General features: G+C 43.3%; 1 protein-coding gene across 10 annotated transcripts in view; it reads left to right on the plus strand.

Annotated features, from left to right (window-relative positions):
- EOGT (EGF domain specific O-linked N-acetylglucosamine transferase) overlaps window positions 1–22,068 on the plus strand; it is a 114,970-nt gene that overhangs the window by 61,219 nt on the left and 31,683 nt on the right. For 9 of the 10 annotated variants that reach the window (XM_085850636.1, XM_085850638.1, XM_085850634.1 and 6 more), the window contains 6 exons: window positions 344–448; window positions 3,279–3,385; window positions 6,954–7,057; window positions 16,147–16,239; window positions 18,963–19,034; window positions 20,783–20,869. In XM_085850636.1, coding sequence (XP_085706762.1) covers window positions 344–448; window positions 3,279–3,385; window positions 6,954–7,057; window positions 16,147–16,239; window positions 18,963–19,034; window positions 20,783–20,869 — 568 coding nt within the window. The remainder of the gene's footprint in view (window positions 1–343; window positions 449–3,278; window positions 3,386–6,953; window positions 7,058–16,146; window positions 16,240–18,962; window positions 19,035–20,782; window positions 20,870–22,068) is intronic. The other variant, XM_085850633.1, reaches the window with a different exon arrangement.

The following is a 22,068-nucleotide window of genomic DNA, read 5'->3' on the forward strand; positions in this document are numbered from 1 at the left end:
GGGGGGCATGATTGTGGGTATATTAGGTACCAACACAATAAAGACAAAGTCACCCCAAAATGAGTAATCTACATATATTACTCTGCCTTGTATAAACAAAAGTTCACATCAAATTAGAACTACCCACACACTAGGTAAGCTCGAGGCTAGTCAAGACTAAGTCGGTCTTCTTCTACAAAAGTTAAAGTCTTGTTACCTAGCTATTGCATTTAAAGATACACGAGTGTCCACAAGCGTTTTGGACAAGCTGCAGTGGACAGGAAGGCAAGTCTTTGTATAATTGTGACTGTCGCACACTGTGTTCTTATGTGACAATGTTCACCACCCTTTGTGTGGCCTGCAGGTATCAGGAGAACTTTTTCAAAAATGGAGAGATTGGAGGCCATTGTATTTTGGACCAAGAAGCCTTGAATGCTCAGGGAGATCACAAGAGCCCACTGCAGTCTTGGTACAATAGGACTTGAACCCAAAGCACTAGGACTCACATTATAGATAAATTGTCACCTCCATTCAGGATCTGCTTGGCCATCAAAGCCAAATACCGGTTGAGGAAAGAATAGGACCACACACCATTGCAACCTTTTCTATGCTCCTTGCAGTTGCATCATCGTGAGGCACCGGTTTCGCGAGTCTCTGTGTTTCCGTTGTTTTTTAGTTTCTTTGTTATAATAATCTAACCATTTCATTGTTTTGCGGCCTTGTCCAGGCTTCATGAAGCAGCCATCAGCTGGCTGCATCACTTCGTGTTACACAAGGATACACTAATAAATTAGATGCAGATGGAGGCCATTTTGCCCATCATGCCTGTGTCACATCAACACCACATCAATTTATCAACGTCAGATCAAAACAAGAAAAATGCAAAATGCTTTTTATGTTTTAAATTTTTTTATTTGCCTTTTGTTCATTGTGATAAGTTCCACGATGCCACGAGTTTGGTTCTGCTTAATTGCCATTTTTGGACCAATAACAGCTCCTCCTGATGACTATATCTTTGCTCTTTACTTATTCAGGTTCATTTTGATGATGCCAATGCAGTATTCGGTCTTCCCTTTGATTAGGGTCTAAAGGGTCTTAATGGGTCTTAGGGTTGTAAAGGGTGTAAAAGTTTAAAGGGTATAAAGGGTCTTAAAATGTCCAAAAGGTCTAAAATGGTCTAAGTCTTAGACTCTATGGGGTATAAAAGGTGAAAGGGTTCTAAAGGTCTACATGTCTAAAAGGGATGTTGCAATAGTCCATAATTAATCGGTGTAGTCAAGGTCCAATAACAAGTAATGAATAGACAAACTCACAGTCCAACTCACGTTCAAACAGTGCATAATTATTCGACAAGAGGTCGACCAAGGCTTTACCTCGACGAGGGTTCGCCAGCCCTTGTTCACCCTTGAAAAGACAAGGGGAATAAGTGTTTTTCAGTTTTATATACAGTATATACTATACATGTGTATATATATATATGTGTATATATATATATATATATATATATATATATATATATATATATATATATATATATATATATATATATATATATATATATATATATCAAGTGAATCGGTTGAAAAGTGACGATTTTTGTGACCTTTACCTTTGACCTATTGACCTCAAACAATAGGCTTCCAGATTGTCACTACCTCTACCAGGTAGTGAAGGTTTGTGAAGGTCAGAGTAAAAATGTGACCCATTGGTGATTGATACACAAACAGACTGACAAACAGACAGACCGATAGAATTACAGACCAGACCAACCAATATAATTAAGAATCTTCAATTTTGCATCTTCGATTTCGCGCGTAACAAACGGGTGGAAACATAACCTCTGTTCACCTTCGGTGGCGGTGGTAATAATTTCAATCAACTAAATATTTTTGGGCTTGGTAGAGCAAGTGCAGATTTCTGCTTTCTTCTCCTATTCACCAAAGCGTTACCTTGTGTGACCCCCTTTTATCTGCACCCCATTATTTTATCCTCCACATTTGCAGTATAGAGGAGTGCAGTTCCTTGCCCAAAAACGCATTTCTTTTGTATTCGTCTTCTTGCTTGATTTGTCTTTCATTTTCTTATTACATCATTTTAATCATCAGACGATCACCTTGTCTACCGCTGAGCCCACCTTTGGTGCACTCCTTTTTGAAGTTTTGTTCAGCATTGATCCTAAAATGTGAAAAACTCCTGTTTGACATTGTCTAATTTGCTAGCAACTTCGTCAAGTTAGATGGTTGTAGATGTATGTAAGATAAAAAAAATTTTGGTCGTTCAAACCATGTAGTTTCATTCAGAGAAACTGGTTTTGTTTGAAAACACGGAGCCCGACATTGACAGCTAACTTACCAAACAACACAATGGAGATATCTCGTTTTTGGATCAAAACTTTTCATTTTCACCCATCAGCCTTCTACCCTTTGTACCTCTAAAGTCTTCCATGTATCGAGATATTGTGAAAAATGTTTCTGCATGCCAATGGATGTGTGTGCTTCTCGGAGGTGACTCACACTGCACTCTAGATACCTGCATTGACCTTTGTTGGTTCGCATTGAGAACTGTGCCAAAAAAGGAAGGGAATAAGGAAGGATAGGGGCGAAAATGGAAGAAAGGATTGGGAGGAGAGGGGAGGAAGAGGAGTCGTATTGTGTGGAATATCCACTCAATTCTTCTTCTATCTCTTAGTCTTCTTCTTCCTCTTCTTCTTTTGCATCAGCACAATGCTGCAAATACCATTACTGTCTCGTAAAGGAGTAAGGAGCAGGTTGGGTGGGGGGGGGGGAGGGACTGCTATTTCTGCAAATTACAAATTACAGTTCTAACTTGCCGCCTGCGGGTCAGAGCTGGAATTTGTAATTTGTTCAGGGCACCGACGATAACTCGCCTACGATTCATGAAGAAGTGGACACTGCCCGATCTTTTCATGTGCACCAACTAATGCCAGCACATGAGATGTCCAGTTTAATGTCCATCTGAGGGTTCACAAGCCCTGCATGTGAAACATCAGGTTGATAGTTTATAGCTGTGTTGAGATTCAAAGCCAGACTGGACAGCTCAGATGAGAGTATGCATACCTCTCGGCTATCCTGTCAACCCACCTCTTCAGTCAATGGGTTAATATTGAAATTTAATAGAAAAAAAAAACTTCTGAAACATGGCCTGCTAGAATGTTGCAAGTTCTGTCTTTTTTTTCTTTTTGTTTTTGCGATAAAATATTTATATATTACCTTATAAACTGTGTGAACACTTTCCATGTAATGATCTAAAGCTTGTATCACCCTTTTGAAAACCGGCAGGTTTGCTGAGCTGCAGTTGTACACGTCCCTACCCTTTTCTGTGCATACAACCCAGGAATGTGAGGTTGTTATTGATCGACCAACATACTTCATGAAACTGGATGCAGGTAGGCACAGCTGTGGGCAGATCATAACGTACATTTTTCTGCATTATATTGTTGTGGTTCTCGGAACCGCATGTATTCAACAGATAGGTGTCCCAAGAGAGTTATTCCATTATTATACGTGTAGATAGTCCCCTTCCTTTTGTTTAGCAGGATAACGAGGGAGTACGTTGTGACGATATAATAGCTAGGGTTGCTTCGATCATTTTCCCCTTTATTTCGTCCCCACCCTACTTCTTTTCTGATTATTCCTGAGGTAAATCAGCCGCGTGCTCCTTCGCTGTAATCTGGGGAGAATTGCCGATTGCATTAAAAAGGCATGCGAACAAATACCTCTTAAGAAGCTGCACGAGTGGTGTTTTTCACAGCACGACAATCCACGGTACCCTCTGCCCCGCTTGCCCCTCGTCTCGTTTACCACAGCGTGTTTGAGTGTTCACAGCACGACGATCCACGGTACCCTCTACCCCGCTTGCCCCTCGTCTCGTTTACCACAGCGTGTTTGAGTGTTCACAGCACGACAATCCACGGTACCCTCTACCCCGCTTGCCCCTCATCTCGTTTACCACAGCGTGTTTGAGTGTTCGCAGCACGACGATCCACGGTACCCTCTACCCCGCTTGCCCCTTTTCTCGTTTACCATAGCGTGTTTGAGTGTTCACAGCACGACGATCCACGGTACCCTCTGCCCGCTTGCCCCTCATCTCGTTTACCACAGCGTGTTTGAGTGTTCGCAGCACGACGATCCATGCCGCACGAAACACGTACAGAGGCCAATAAAGCCGACTCCACGCCATGTTGGGCAGGATACGAGTGTGCGGGTAGAAGCGGCTTGTTCTTTGTTTAACCTCAATACCCAACACATGTTGGTGTTCGCCCCGCGCACACGCTAGCGGAGTTGTGTGAACGCAGCGCTGTTCACGTGCGTAATGGCGGAACCGCGCGCACTGTATGGAATGTGCTCGAAAGCAGACACGTACGCCGCTTGTGAAACGTGCATGGATTTATCCATGGCGTTGTACCTTCGGTCCTTGCTGGCAGCGGTGGATTCTCCACGGATGATGAGCGTCTTCTCATCTCTGCGGCCAGCGAGGCTGCGATCGGGCCGGGGAGTGTGCAGTGCGGGCCACGTTGGCACGAAACAAGGTGAGCGTGTTGATCGGCGCTGGTCAGACGCCCGGGCGAGCGTGCGGGGCCCTCGACCGGTCGCCCGTGGGTTTTTGCGTGATGATTCGCGTGCCGGTTTCGGTGTGGGTGATTCATGTCGTATCTTGGGTTCGGAGCGTGGTGTTGCCGCTGTTTGGGGTGGCCTTGCTGGAAACTAAGTGAGGCGGTTTCTGGCCCAAGCTGGCGGGCCGCGTGAGGGGTCGGGGCCAATTGGAGCGCCCGATTCGGGTGATGATGTTTGGATTCGGCATGGCCCTCCCCTCGAGCTGCAGCCCCTATAAAAGTCGGGGCAGTCCCTCTTGCTCTCGCTCTGGACGGTCTGTGGTTTCCTGCTTCTCGTCTCCGCCCACGCCTCATCGACATCACCACGACCCTCCTCCTGCTCCTCAACTCCGCCTCCTCGTCTCCGCCTCCTCGTCTCCGCCTCCTCGTCTCCGCCTCCTCGTCTCTGCCTCCTCGTCTCCGCCCACACCACCCGCCTACCTGATCCCGCTGACTACTCCACCCTCGCCCTCTGCACTCCGCCCCTTCTCCACTCAAGCTTCTCCTTCACGAGCACAGTCTCCACATGTGCGGCTTGGGCCAGAGGCAACGCGCCCACTCTTGGGTACCGCACCCTGGAGTATCCCCCCCCCCCCCGAAACGTATTGGTGGCACCTTGTGCTATCGGGCACACATGTACCGAGATCATAGCCTCAACCCCCCCCCCCCCTCCCCAGTTGCAAAACTCCCTCTACGTGTGTGTGTGTGTGTGTGTGTGTGTGTGTGTGTGTGTGTGTGTGTGTGTGTGTGTGTGTGTGTGTGTGTGTGTGTGTGTGTGTGATATGGCGCCTGTCTGCTTAAGTAAGACTGTAGAAGATTGTTATCATTACCTTCGCATTCTGCGAAAGGTTATGTTTTGGTCGCTGTGTATTTATTTATTTGTGAATATGTGTGTTTGTTTGTTTGTTATTCGCATAACTCAGAAAGTATTAAACCGAATTGCATGAAATTTGGTGGAATGATTCGTGAGTATACAAGGACGATTTGATTAGATTTTGGGAGCGATCAGGTCAAAGGTCAAGGTCAAGGTCATGAAAAGGTCAAAAACACTCTTTTGAGCATAACTTCCTTCATAATACAGCTATCGACATGCAACCACCGCCATATTGTTCCATGATGAGATACCTTTCGGATATGTAGTGTCGGATTTGACGTAAAGTCATCGGAAGTGCGTCTAAATGACGTAAATTTTCAATTTTCGATCTCATCAGTTTTGATCACACCGTTTTGTAGGACTTACCTTAAGGACGTCACACACCAAATTTGACTTCGATCGGACTGACCGTTATGACGTCATTGATGTTTGAACATGACGTTTTTCAATTGTGGCTAAAATGTCCTGATATTTTACATTCAAATATCTTTATAATTTATAAAGCAAAGTCTCCCAAATTCAGGCATTAGGATCAGTACCAAAATATCTGTTTATTGATGTACAGGTTGTGCCAATTAACTCTGTAGTCAAGGTCAAGGTCACACTCAAGGTCAAAATATACTTGTAGGCATAGCTTCAGATCTAATAGAGCTATTGACATGAAACCAACGTTAAAACGTTCAGTGAACTACGAGCTTTCAGAATGGTAGTCCCCGATTGGACGTGACGTCCCCGGAAGTGCGTCATCTTTTGACGTCATTTTTCAACTTTTTAATTTTTCAGTGTTTATCATTCCATTTTGTTGGACTGCCTTCAAGGAGGTTACACACCAAATTTGACGTCAATCGGACTGACGGTTGTGACGTCATGGACATTTTAAAATGACATTTTTCAAATGTGCCCAGAAAAAAGTTGCGGCGGCGAAGGTATGCGCTCTACCGAGTGCCCGTTCCAGTTGTTATTGTTATTATTTCCACGTTAAGTCTGCTGTGTGTCCCCTTTTGTAAGTTGCCTGTTTATTGTCGCACCACGCTTCTTTCTATCTCTGCACAACACACCCCAATATATCCTTTATTGTACCAGAGTCACACCTCTGGTGAAAATTTCATTTTTCACCATCCGAGAAGCATTTGCAGAGAAAAACACGAAAGTTCTGTGTGGACAAACAAACAAACAAACAAACAAACGGACCGAAACGCAATACCCTCTACCTTTGGCGAGGGTAATAAACAAGCTAAAGGTGTTACATTGATTTATACCCATGGCAAACATATTCTTCCTATTCTTAAAGTATCTATTTGGTTAAAATTGCCAAGAATTAACAATTGCCGGTTGAGCGCCAAACGCTACTAACTATCATCCATCTAATTCCTTGAGAGTCCTGAGTGCAGGTAAAATGTACGGAGGCATAACACAACCACCATTTGCTGACTCTCAAATGAACTTTGCCAGACGTTAACCAGGAACTACCCTTGGCAATTCTCGCAGGTGTTAACATGTACCACCACTTCTGTGACTTTGTGAATTTGTACATCTCCCAGCACGTGAACAACTCTTTTTCAACAGACGTCAACATCGTCATGTGGGACACGGTAAGCGATAGGATGAAAATGAGTAATACTCTACCTTGTGTTATGGTTTTAGCAAGACATTGTGGCCAAACTGGAGCTGGTTATATATCTGCCCATGTTTAGACCTTAAATTGGCCATGAATACATGCAAATGGCTGCCTCCTGATGCAGCCCACCGAGTTATGGATGTACAGTGGATCGTTCATTGCTATCCTCTTACACATGCTCTTTCAACTTTATTTCTTTTTCTTCTTTTTGTTTCTTCTGAGCTTCTTCTCTTCTTCTCTGAGCAGACAAATTTGTCGATGTCATGTCATGTGGCCTCTCAGTCTTATTGCTAACAAGCTGGAATTCTTATGTGATGGTAAATTCGATTTGTGCGAATCCCTGGTGATTATTCATGGGTGATTTTGAAAGTGTCCATATACTAGCCAATATATTGTATAGAGTATATCTATTGATGCTATGTCCAACCTTTCTATACAGGACAGCCTGCATACATTCCTGAATTCTTATGATGCTAAGCTCGACCCCCCTGACCTTCACCCATTGGCTGATGGTGTTTACGGCATTTAGCCATTGGCCAAGGGTACAGACATGTTGTGCTGAAATACAACATGCCCAGTTCTTCCATGATGTACAACACATGACACATGACATGTTGTTTGGTGGCATACACTCACCAACTTTGTCTCACTTGACACAAAATAAGTGCTTTGAATAACATTGGCTCAAAGGTGGGCAGTGTTATACCCACTCTGACACATTTTCCTGTGACGTTTGCCAGCGAATTAAGTGCACACCTGCGCATATTCCAGGCATTTTTCAGGCGAACCTTGCACTCACCACTCCCCCAATTTCCACTGCACGCACCATCCCTCCACCCTCACTTGCACTTGCAGTGGCCTGCAAAAGTATTCACCCCCTCCAAAATTTTCACATTTTGATGCCACCTGAGCTTCTTACCTCCACTACTGAAGGTGAAGGAGGTTATGTTTTCACCCCTCTCCGTCTGTTTGTTTGTTGGGTCGCCGAAATAGGTGACCCTTATTGTCAGTAATTCTGTCTGTTTGTTTGGATGTTTGTTCGTTTGTCATCAGCATAATTGGTAGTAAACGTGGGCCAATATTGACCAAACTCGGGTGGTAGGTACATCTTATGACCTAGTGCTTTGGAAATTGTGATGGTTGCTCGGGACGCTTCGGTTCCCTAGCAACAACCGAAAAACCTTCGAAATCAGTACCGTTCGCGCGAAATCAATTCCGATAGCCATTATCCCACGTAGGGTTATGAAATTTGGCACGAATGATCTACAGGTGATGCTCTATCAAATATATTCCGGTTTTTGTGATATATAGAATACTTTATCCGCAGCGCCCCCTACAATCAGGGTATGCGTGAAAATTGGCGAAAATTGAAGACCCCCGAGCGACCAGGTGAGTGCATGGATACGAATGAAACTTTGCAGGTTCATGGTACTCAATGAGTGCTTCAACTTTGCCTCAGGACATATTGACCAATTTCGCTTAGGTCAGGGGTCAAAGGTCAATTAGTGCAAAAATCGATAATATGCGAGAGCTGGAGGTGCCTTCGTGCCAAAAGCTACTCCTCCTAGGGTTATGGTCGGATGGTCATGAAAATTCACACTAATCGTCTGGTTTGTTTGTTTGTCTGTCTGTGTGCAGGATATCTCAAAAAGTGTGGACGGATCCGGATGAAATTTGGTGGTTAGGTTGGGTGTGTGACAAGGACAAACTGATTGGGATTTTGGTGAAGATCTGGTTCAGCATCCGACAACTGGAATTTTTAAAGTTATTCTTCATCATTGAGAGATTGGGCCAAAAACGATATATAGCACGATATCTCAAAAGGTTGTGGACAGATTCGTATGAAACTTGGTGGAGAGGTTGGGTGTGTCACAAGGCCAAATTGATTCGATTTTGGTGAAGATCCAAATCCGGATCCGAGAATTTTTTTGGTGATTTCTCACCATTGAGAGATAGGGTTAAACTAATGTCAACGGATTTGGATGAAACTTCGTGGACAGGTTGGGTGTGTGACCAAGCATGAATTGATTAGATTTTGGTGAAGATCCGAATCCGGATCTGGATACGAGAATTGTTTAATTTCCAAAGTGATTCTTCACCATTGAGAGATTGGGCCAAAAATGACACACAGCATGATATTTCAAAAATATATTGGGCTCGACATGTTCTCGTGGATCAGGCACTACGTGGTGGAGGTATGCGCTCTCCCGAGTGCCCATCTCCTTTCATGATTCTTTCAAATAAAACTTAATATTTGGAGTCTTCACAAACTACTCCAAAGTGATAAAGTTAAAAAATGAAGATTAATGTGAATAAGTTAGATTAACAGAGAAAAATCAGATGATTCTCAGTTGCATCAGTATTCAAACCCCTTTGCCTAAATAACCCTAAATCACTTCAGGACCAAATTATTTGTTTGAAAGGTTACAAAAGAAGTGTAATAGGTTTCACTTGTATGTAAACAGTGGTTTAATTTAAAAATTAAGCTCCCCCACTTATCTAAAGGGGTTTAAGATACAACTCACTTGGTCAACCAACAAGGTAAACATGAAGAGCAAGAACTTTCCAAAGAAATCAAACTTTAAGTGGTGGAGAAGCACCATTCAGGAGAGGGTTATAAGAAGATTTCAAAGTCACTCGTTATCAGTTCAGTTAAGTTTTATTATCGCTTTGCAGCTTCCGCTGAATTGTATGACAATTAACAAATGTGTTATACATTCAACATTTCATATCAATATAAAACATTTGATCAAACAATAACAAACAAAAAACCCCCAAAAAGAACATAAAAATAGGAATGTGCAAAAAAGTTGTCCACATAAAATGGTCTACTATTATAAATCAAAGCAAAGGAAGGTGAATATAATTTCAATATAAATTCACACTCCCATGTGGGTTAACTCATGATCATTATTAGTTCATATTGAATTCGAGGAATAATATCAAATTAATTCAATATACAAGAATAAGGCAAGTTAAAATCCGTACATAAATAGTGTACATACGTCATTTAGGTGAAAAGTATCTGAACAAATAATTCCATTGGGACACCCAACATTAAACCTATTTAACCGAATTGATCCTATTACCCCCTTCTTCATTGAGACACTTTACAACAAATGGAATCATGCTGTTTTAATACCTTGCTGTTCTGCGCTGGTTGATTTTGTACTTGAGTACCACGAAGCTTTATTGCATGAGTGGAATCGTTTTTCAGGAACCAGTTACTATATCTATGAGATCGCACACAAGACGATGCAAATGTGGATTATTCCTCTTTTCTCAAGTGGTTCAAACCCAGTGACGATGAGGGCATCCCCAAATAGGAGTCATACTGGTTACCGAGATTAATCCTCATTGCTCTTTTTTGAATTATCTCTTGGTCTTGGTTTGCCCTTTTGTTTGTCCAGGATGCCAGACCAGTGCGGCATATTCGAGTGATGGCCGGACGTATGACTTGTAGATTTTGACAAGATCATGTGGTGGGATATTGAACTTTTTCAGTCCACTCAGCAAATTAACTCTCTTCTTGCTCTTGCTCATCATTTCCTTTAGTTGCTCGTCCCATTTTAGATCATCTTGAATCCATACTCCTAGTATTTTGGTTTCCTCTCCAACATCGAGGGTATTAGTTCCAAGGTTGAGGGCAGGTGGTTCTGGCGGTTTATGTTTGAAGCAAATTTGCAGCTGTTTGCATTTAGCTGTAGTCAGGTGAAGATGGTTCTCATCAGTTCATTTGCTGAGTTTGGTAACGGTGTTTTGTATTGTACAATGGGCTCTCGATGATCTCACCTCCTTGATACTCAGATCGGCGACATACTTCCATTGCTGCAACTCTGATGAATCCACTGCATCATTGATCATTGCAAGGAATGCCAAAGGACCAATCTTTGTTCCCTCTGCTACTCCACAGCTCAAGGATTTCCAGGTAGATCGAGTGCCTTGGTATTTCACCCTCCGTCGCCTGTTTGTTCGAAAATCCGCTATCCATGGGATAATTTCTCTTCTCACTCCTTACTTGATGAGTTTTGTGATGGCAATGGTATGATAGATGGAGTCGAAAGCTTTGAAGAAGTTTGTAACAACGAGATTCCCAATGGTGTCACTTTTATCAGAGCCCATATCGAATTCATGCAGCATTTCAACCAAACAGTGTGTGGTTGAAGACTTTAAGACTCCTGCACTGATGTCTATCAATATTGGGTATATCTTCCTGCATCCATCTGGAAACAAATTCATCACAAACCTTCGCACACTAAAAAGTTAGGGATACGGGTCTCAAATTTTGAGAACAGCCGATTTTTTTCCTTTGGTACAGGAACCACATCAACACAGATCGACATTATCCCTTTGAGTACGGTGAAATCCATCATTAAGAAATGCAAGACTTATCATACCACCCAGACTCCACCCAGATCAGGTCTCCAATCAAAACTCAACAGCCGGGCAAGCAGGAAACTGGTTCGCGATGTCACTGTAAATCCAACAACGACTTTGAAAGATCTGCAAGCCTCTATGTCTGAGATGGGGGTCAGTGTTAATCAATCAACAATATCCCATTCCCTTCACAAGGCTGGCCTCTATGTCTATGGACAGGTGGCAAGAAAGAAGCCATTACTGAAAAAGGCGCATCTAAAAGCTCGTATGGGGTTTGCGAAAAAGCATCTTAATGATACTACAGGCATGTGGAGAAACGTTTTGTGGTCAGATGAGACAAAAAGTGAACTTTTTGGTCTAAATTCAAAGCATTATGTCTGGAGCAAGGCTAACACTGCTCATCACTTGAGTCAACACCATCCCTACTGTCAAGCATGGTGGGGGCAGGATCATGTTATGAGGCTGCTTTTCATCAGCAGGGACTGGCAAGCTTGACAGGATAGAAGGGACAATGAACAGTGAGTCCAAAGTACAGGAGAACCCTTGATGAAAACCTGCTTGAATCAGCCATGAATCTGAACCTGGGTAGGAGATTCACATTTCAGCAGGACAATGATCCGAAGCACAAAGCCACAGCCACACTGGAGTGGCTGAATAAGAATAAAATAAATGTTCTTGAGCGGCCCAGTCAAAGTCCTGACTTGAACCCAATTAAACATTTATGATGAGACTTGAAGATTGCAGTCCGTCGACGATCCCCATCAAATTTCTCAGAAGTAGAGTAATTTTCATGTGAAGAATGGGAAAATATTTTACCATCTCACTGTGAAAAGCTGGTCGAGATGACCCAAAAGACTCATAGCAGTCATTGCCTCTAAAGGTGCTTCCAGCAAGTACTGACCAAGGGGACTGAATACTTTTGTAACCAGTGAATTTTGATTTGTACATGTTTATGCAGTTATTCCTGACATGTGACTTCCTTCAACTACAACAGTGTTTCGTTTGATCTCTCTGGTATAAATAAAAAAAAGTCCATTTGGAAAAATTGTTTTTACATAATTTGTAATTCATCTGAATGTGGCATTATTGGTGGAGGATGAATACTTTTGCAGGACACTTCCATCTGTCACATCCTCTTTGCACTCAACATCCCTCCACCCTCCCATGTACAACTCCAATCTCCCTTGCACTTGCCGGTACATTCCCTTTGTACTCATCATCCCTTCCATCTCCACTGCACGCACCATGCCTCCACCCTCCCTTATACCCCCCATTCCTCCGCTCTCACCCACCCTGACATTTTCATGTGACGTTTGCCAGCAAAATAAGTAGACACCTGTGCGTATTCCAGGCATTTTTCAGGGTAATTTCAACCACATTTTGACATTTCATGCAATTTTGATTTTGGAATTTAAAACTAGATTTTAAAATGCACGCAATTAACTTTTGTTTTTTTACTCTGTTGATATTTAAGAAATGAAAAGATCTACAAGCTCTGCCTCACCTGCACTCAAAAGGACATCCATTGTGTGAAAAAAACCTTAATGGATTTAATGTGAAACATGAATAAAAAAGCTTTTAGTAAATTGCAGACAACTCACTCAATTAGTGTAACATGTTCCACTCCATGCCAATGGCGGTGCAATGTTCAGGCAAAATAAGTTCTTCGCAGGTGAATCCCATCTGCCATACAGTACACCCAAATGTGAACCAAACCCAAGGCAACTCTTGAGCTGACCGCCTTGAGAACCAACGAGAAGCTGCCGTTTTTGGCATTAATCTATTTTGCTCCAACTCAGCGTTAACACCTGAAACGTCAACTTCTCCTTGTCTTTCCACACTGGTTAGCATACCGATGTCCTGTTGATTTCCTACTGTTGCGAATTCGCGCCCGCCGGCATGCGATCAGCCACGTAACTTGAATGGCGGCCACCTCGCCCACCGGAACGGACAATTCAGTCGTGACCCTCTCGGAACAACGCCGGGAGCTAGTCACGGGTGGGTCTTTCGACCTCACCACAATCGTGCCAATCGGCCACCCGCGTAGGATAGGGTTGTTCGCCAAACTCGACCTACCTAAGTACCTATGCGGATGGTTAATCGGGCGATCGTACCTCGCTGCAGGTCGACTTTGGACACGAACCGCTTAAGCGGTTCGTTCCGTACTGCAGAGATAACCGAGCGGAGTTATCGTCGACCTCGACGGTTCAGATGAGTTACCGGGAACTTACACCCACTACCAATCTCTTACGCGATGCAGGATGGAGAGTCAACTAAAAAGAAAGGAGACGAAGCAGAGCGGGAACAGTTCAACAAGCAAGCATTTTATTTACACACGCAGACACACAGAAGGCACGTATATTCAGTACAGAAAGAAACAGTAAAAAAAAGAGATACTACCGACTACGACCGACACACGGCAACACTTACGCAGTTCTATTTGAAAGACGGCGCCACCACAAGCATTTACACAAAAAGCAAAGGAAGAAAGCCAACCTCACAGGTAAGGAGGCAGACAGGCCCGTAGACCAAATGTACGTGGATCCTGGAGGATCGGCCAGGTCCACGAGACCGGGGAGGTCTTGCCCGCGTCCTCGTGACGCGATGGCGGGCAAGCCGCAATGTTCGTGCCGCTACGCCCCGACTCCGTGCCCTGGCGTGGTCGGCGAGTCCTATCCGGCGTGCTCCGCGCGAGCGGTCCCGTTGGAACCACGTTTAGGGTGAGGGGGGGGGGAAACAGGGGCCCCCCTCAGCACTATCTCAGCACGAATGGGGGGGGGATCATTGATGCTCAGGGAGAGGGGTATGGCTGGTCGGCCTGGATCTCGCGACGAGTCGAGCGACCCCCACACCGCGACCTCGTCGCCGTCTGCCATCTTCCCTGCAACTCCTCAACTTCTCTCCAAGCTCGACTCACCCTCTCTTAGTTTCACTCAGCTCTGCCCCGCTCTTCTCCCAACTCGCGCTCGCGAGTCGCCTGCGCTCGTCTCTTTATAGGTCTCAGGAGGAGCCGATATGCAAATATGCGGATCAAAACGCGATTGGAGGCGGGGCCATGCCACCCTCTGTTCAGCCATTGGTTGGGCAAAAAGGGGCGTGAACCTCCCTTGATCCGCATATTTGCATAAACGGACTTCACATACACGCGCTTGGAGGCGGGGCCAAGCCGCCTTGTCTTCGCCCATTGGACGGAGGGGAAGTGGGCGTGAAGCATTTTGGATCCGAATTTTCCCCCGGAAAGGCCGCCATTCGCGCTCGCGGCTCGATGCGTTTGGCACCAATCGCCGAACGGGCCCTAGACAGCCCGACGTTCAGTGTTCACAGGTGGTGCGGTTGTTGGTTGTGAAGGAGAGAGGTGAAGGTGGTGGAGGGTTTTCAGTGGTGGTTTCATGGTTATGGTGTCGTTTGGGAACGGCGGTGAAGCGATGTTTGCGGGATGGAGTTGTGAAGGTAAGGGTAGTGGCTGTTTGCATTGTTGGCTGCTTAATGGTCGAAAATAGCAATAGAGAAAGAAAAATGGCGAACTCAAAGCGTCGCAGCCCGGATGAATCACACATATTCCCTCTATACAATGGGTATGGGCTAACTACACATGGACTTGCCGAGAAATCTCACCTGAGGACTCTTTATGGTGTAATGCGAATTTCCACAACCGTAACACTACGTTGTTCTACCTGTATGCCGACGCAGATCGACATCAGCCTTCATGAGCAAGACTAGTTCTTCATTCTACTCCATGCAGAGCTGACTGACCAAATGGTTTTATTAATGAAAAGATGAATACAAAACTTGCTTGCCCTTGAGGGCCATCATCTAGATTCAGCTCCTCATGGGATAAGATCTGACTAACAATATACTGTTGTCACGGTGCTCCTTAAGTAAGGTGCTGTATCATATTTTGCAAATTCCTTCTAAAATGGTCATCAAGTTGGCTGTCTTGTCACTTGCCTGTTGCTTGTGCACAATGGTGATCCTAAATTTCCTTTTGGAAAATGTGGGCCATTGCATGCTGGTCCCCTGTCCAAATTCTAAATTACGGTCCTGAACTGTTCAAAAGGTAACAGCAAACTGCCCAGATTATTGTAGAATGTTGAACTCGCGTTGAAGCTTCTCCTGTGTTGAGATTTCTTTGTATTTCCTTGTAATAACAATAAGTGGACACAATTTATCCGATTAGAGGGGGACATAAATAAGCCAATTTACTTTAACACATCGATCATTACCGTGCAAAGAAAAACACAAAACAAGTATTCTTCACCAACATATATTATTCCCTTTTTAATGTCATTCCAAAAGGTTTTCTCTCCCTTAAATGTGTTGTATCTGATTTAGATTATTCTCCTGCACCTTCCAACATACAATTGCTAAACACAGCTTTTACATAAGTCATCCACAAGATTTTAAATCAAAACGGTTCCCAAAGCCGCAAAGACAGTTATTTGTTTAACTTTAAACTATAATCTCATTTGCATATGACTCTTTAAATGAGAGAATTCCATCGACTGTGTCTTCTAATGAGTAGCATATCTCCTTCTCCTTTCTTGTCCCCACTTCTCTCTGCTAATTCTTGCACTTCTGTTTTCGTTATCAGCCATTGTAGCTCTTATTTTTTTTCCCCCTCATTTGTTGAAGTGCCTTTAGTTTGACGTGATCGTGATTGTTCGCCTGTCATTTGTGCTTCAACAGAGTTCTTATCACTACGGTGATCTGTTCAGTTCAACCTGGAAAGCTTTTACAGACCATGACGTTATCCATCTGAAGGATTTTGATCATAAAAGGGTATGCACCAGTCTTTACAGCCTCTCTATCTCCAACTTATTCCACCTTTTTTGTATATAGAGTCAAGGATCATGGGAAAGCTAGAACACTGAGCAGATCAGGGCGCAACATAAAACTAGAAGGGTACTCGGTAGAGCGCATACCTCCGCCACGTAATGCCTGATCCACGAGAACATATTGTGCCCAACACATTTTTGAAATATCATGCTATATATCATTTTTGGCCCTCTCAATGGTGAAGAATCACTTCACAAATAAAATAATTCTCGTATTCAGATCCGGATTCGGATCTTCACCAAAATCAAACCAAATTGTTGTGGTCACACACCCAATCAGTCCAAGTTTAATCCGAATCCGTCCACAACGTTTTGAGATATCATGCTATATGTTAGCTTAGCCCTGTCTCTCAATGGTGAAGAATCACTTAAAAAATTATCGGATCAGGATCTGGATCCGGATCTGCACCAAAATCTAATCAGTTCCTCCTTGTCACACACCCAACCTGCCCAGCAAATTTCATCTGGATCCGTGCACAACTTTTTGAGATAGCCTGCACACAGACAAACAGACAAACAAGAAGACGTCGTGCAGAGCACGATACTTGCAAAATCGACAAAAAACAAATTTGACTTCAAAAATAATTGGCGGTTGAACTCAGTGACCTGATATGCAAATCCTCTTCAAATGTCAAGTCAATTGGATGAGAATTGAGGATTTTATAAATACGGCCCATGTTGAGCTTTTAGTCTATGCTGACCTCAAAAATAATTGGTGGTGGAATTAAATGACCAAATCTGCAAATCCTCTTCAAATTTCAAGTCAATCGGATGAAAATTGACAATTTCAGAAATTCGGCCGATGCTTTCCTTTTGGCCGATGTTGACCTCAAAAATAATTGGTGGTTGATTGAATTCAGTGACCTGAAATGTAAATCCTCTTCAAATTTCAAGTCAATCGGATGAAAATTGAGGATTTTAGAAATATCACCTAAGTTGTTGACATTGGGCCGATGACTTTTTGGTCGATGTTGACCTCAAATAGTTGGCTAGTTGAATTCAGTGACCTGAAATATAAATCCTCTTCAAATTTCAAGTCAATCTCCTAATGTCTCTGTCCCCCACTATTTTGTCCTTCCCAATCCCGCCCCTCTTGTCCCATGTCCCCCTTGCTGTGTGTTGTGTGTTAGCTATCACACGAACCTCGACAAGGGATACAACAACAAAAAAATTGGATGAAATTATCTTTAGGGTCTTGAATTTGAGTTCCATTGAATTAACACCAGGTGGGATTGACTCAGCCTGTCATCCTTCTGAGGTCGGCGAAATGAGTACCAGTGTACTGGTAATAGAGGGCACTACATCAGCAGCACAGCTGCACCCCCAGGAAATGATGCAACCAGCAGCCACAGGCTGCACATGATAGCTAACTACCCCTGCTCATCCCTCCCTTACCCCAAGCCTACCTCCTTCAATTTTATTTTCCTTACAGTAATCATGCTCACCTTTTCCTGCTCAAGTACTCATCTTTACAAGGTTTTTAAAAATCATAATTATCTTGCTCACCTTTACAAGTTTTCTCTTTTTTTCTTAAATATTTGAGAGTTTGAGTTTAAATATTTGAGAGTTTCTTAAATATTTGAGAGTTTAAATATTTGAGTTTATCGCTTTCTGATTAAGTGTTGCAGTTGTAATAAAAAATAAAATCATTGTTGAACTGGGAACTGAACCTCATGATGTCACACTCACTTTAGTCAACAGCCACTCGAGTTAATGATCATTTGAGTGAGCATGGCTGTCATGATGATGGCACCACCTTTGTGGTCATCTACAGAGATGCTTCAACCCATTTAGTAACTTTTGGCTTCATCATATTAATCCATACTTTTGCATTATCATGATTATTATCATTCGGGCTTCTCCGGCAGATATATATCTGCCGGTGATGCCAAAATGACGATAATCCCGATGAAGCAACGTCCATCATGCAATTTATCTCCGATGATTGATTGTACAATACATCTGAGCCGGGACAATGGAACTCTCGCTGTTGATGTTTTCAGTGGCGAGTTTCAAACGACCATTGGGCCAGAGAGGACTCATCGCTATTTACCAGCCAAATGTGAAATCTAAAAGTTTGCCTCGTATGTTGAGTTGGATGAGTTTTGCTCTGAGCTCAATGTAACAGAACCTGGAGGAAAAAGTAAAATAACTGCCAGCTGAGAAGAACGAATGCTCAGACATGTGAACAGGTCATTGAAAAATTATGAAGTGTTGTTGAATTGTTTGTAGCATTGTCTGCATCATCAGCCATATTCTTCTTCAGTCAAAGTAACAAATAAATAACTGTGGTCTGGGCCAGTAAGTAAAAGCTGTCATTTTCCTGTTGGTCATTTTGAAAAAGTAGCTGACAATATGATGTTGACCATTATGTGGCGAAGTGTGCATTCAACTCAGTCGAAAGTATATCTATCATCAAAGTGTATGCCATGCTGGATGATGTCACAGCATTTGTGTGAAATGCTTCAGGCACCTTCTGTTTTTGGTGTTTATGGATTTGTTTTTTTTTTTGTTCTACGAATTCCCCTTACCCATAATTGATTGGTAATGGGATTTGATAGGATGAGGCTAGTTATGAATAATTTATAATAAAATTGTTTGATCAATGGACAACCATGGTGACCGACTGCCTGATTGTGAATAATAGCCATGCCGGTGTTGTTGCAGGTGTGTTTTCGATATGCCGTGTTCTCCTTGCTGCCTCGCATGCGTTACGGCCTGTTTTACAATACTCCGCTGGTAAGACTAGTCTGCTTGCTGATCATAATATCTGTATCCCAAGCATAACAGACACAAACTCACCAGTTACTCATGTTCTTCCATTCACATAACTGTACTGCAACGGACTTTTATTATCCAATTAACTTGACTTTCATATTCACCAGATTAAAACGAAGAGCAAAAATAAAAACTATAAGGAAGTCACTTAGAAAAGACTTGCATCAAAGAAAAGAAGAACGACTTTTTTTTTGAAATATTGTATGCTTTACCCGGAAGCCCAAGCGTAACTTACCCTAACAGACAGTGAGCTTCACATTGAGCCACAATTGGCTGCTTTCTCAATGCATATTCATTAAAAGGGTGAACCACAGTCATTATATCTTGCACACCAGCCTGTTCATTCAGAGCTATCACACTGATGTTGCCCCAACGTTGGCAAAAGTTGGGATGGTCATAACAGGATCTCTGACATTGCTCCAACGTCGGCCACATGGTGTGAAAGCGTAGGACATTGGACCAATGGACAATATTACATTCGGACAATGGCGGTGCTGAAGTTGGCCCAACATTAATCCAACGATGGTGTGTTAGCGGCGTTGTTATATTCAGGGAGGTTCTTTTCACATTATCCTGAAGGGTAATTAAAAACCAATGTGTGAAGTTTGTTCATTACTTGTCAGGTTAGAAACTACCAACTCTTGAGTCTTGAATAATGTTGAGCACAGAAAGGTTGGTATATATGTACTTGATACTCCGGCTGATATTCTTGGACTCATCAGTCTTCAAAACGTTTGAACGTACCTATTACTTTTGAGCCCTGTCCTTTGAATGTATTTTATAGCTGAAAGTAGGGCGACATACAATAAGGCATGGGATGAGGTGAAACGATCATTGTGGTGCCACTCATAAGCACAGTTTCTATTATAACTACGACTTCTTTACCGGACCAATTATTTTCACCTTCCTGTGGGGTCGGTAGGGGGAAATATTTGACCCAAGATTTTCATGAACAACCCGGCTGGTGAGACCTGACGCTCAACTGGAGGTGGCACGAAATTGAAATTTGTTCCAGGGTCTCGGCGCTGACTTCAAGCTAATCTTTGCAAGACACCATGGGATCCATAACTTCCACCAGTGAATGCTGGCAGATGGGACACCCAGCTTAATGACCATTCGAGGGATGGCACACTTTGTGATGCATTGTAATGCTGTGCCGGCGAAAGCAGCAGTCCGAGTTTTTAGTTGGGTAGGGCGTCAAACCCATAACAGACAGCTTCAAAGTAAGTGCACCATCCAATCAAACCCTCACCCTCATAAGTATAGTATCCACTTGATATTTTAACAGATTTGAAAAATTGTTTTGCTCGAAATAATATAACTTTAGTGATGTAATTTTTGCTACTGCTTCCATTGATTCTTGAGTGTACAAAAACATCTTGTGCCTCTCAGATGTTTCTCGAAGCTTATCAATAATTTTAAGATATTTCGTATTGCGAGCAGAAACTCGGACTAGGTCAGGCACGACACTCAAAGGGGATCGGCCTGGGCTGGTTAACTTTTTTGTACAATTGTCATACCAAGATCCTGCTTTCGAATTGAAGGAAAATGCTCAGCACTCCCACTCAGACCTATCAGTTTGCACAATGGAATGTATCATTGGTGATGAGCATTTGATGCAGGAAAATGTTTTGTTGCGTTTCATCTGCTTTTAATCCATTTCACTCATCACGCACCCGTCTTATAATGTTTTGTTTATTCTCATGCAGATTCCAAACTGTCATGGCACGGCCCTCTTTAGAGCGTTTTCTCAACATGTCATATATCGGCTCAACATTACGCAACACGAAAACAAGGTACGACGGTGCGGTTTCAACAAAACGTGCTGTGAATGGAGGAGGAGATTGGGACCATACTCTGTGCAGAGCGTTGGTGCTGCTTAAGCAGTCCCCTTGACTATTGGGCACAATCCTGGACGGGTCGCCACTCCGACACAGTATACCAGCATACTGGCACTCATTTTGCCGACCTCGGAAGGATGGCAGGCAGAGTTAACTCCACCTGGTATTAATTCAACAGCTGAGCGGGATTTGAACTCAGGACTCCAGGGTCCAAAGCCCACCACCCTAACCATTAAACCAACACCAGGCATGTGAATGGAGACATATATTTATACACATATATTTATACATATATATATATATATGTATATACGTATATGAAAACTCAAAATAGGCAGCTCAGGAGACATATTTGTACAGAGTAAAAGCACACTGAGCCGAAAAGAATCATAAAATTCTTCATTAAAACCCTGACGTTTCAGAAGACTGCTATCTTCCGTCCTCAGAGGTAGAAATTTTTTTATTATAACACCATACGTGCAGAGACGTTAACTGTACTTGTGTCCAACGCGAATGTCTGTGTGTCACGATTGGGCTGCCAGGGGGACCAATCAGCATGACGTTTGGGACGGATTTAATAAAGACGGTGGGATTTGGAGAGTGGATTTGCTTCCGGATTGGATGTTTAGGGTCACATGTTCGATGTCACACGTTCCATGGCTGATCTGGGTTTGTCACAAATTAAATACTGTGTTATGTCAGGTAATTGGGCATCACTATGGGAAGGGACAAAACCGTACCTCATCCGGAAGGATGAGCTCTCTATTGATGCAGACTGCCTGCTTTGGGGTAGCCGAGTGATAATTTCGCCTAAACTCCACGGGAAAATTATCAGTGAACTCCACAATGCTCGTCCAGGCATCGTCACCATGGAGGATATTGCCCGAGCCCATGTTTGGTGGCCTGGTTTGCACAGTGACAATGAGTCCAGTGCAGGCCATTGTTACACTTGTCAAGCCCATGCCAAGAAACCGCCACAGTCTCCATTGGCTATGTGGTCGTGGCCATCAAAACCATGGTCCAAACTACATATCGACAATGCTGGTCCGTTTCAAGAGAAGCTTTTCCTTATCGTAGTTGATGCCTACTCCAAATGGACGGAAGCTCGTGTGGTGCCATCCTCATCCTCTACTGTAACAATTGAAGCTCTACGT

Source organism: Eptatretus burgeri, chromosome 13 (assembly GCF_056783735.1).
Source record: "Eptatretus burgeri isolate ZD-2024b chromosome 13, Ebu_testis_v1, whole genome shotgun sequence".
Classification (NCBI taxonomy): domain Eukaryota; kingdom Metazoa; phylum Chordata; class Myxini; order Myxiniformes; family Myxinidae; genus Eptatretus; species Eptatretus burgeri.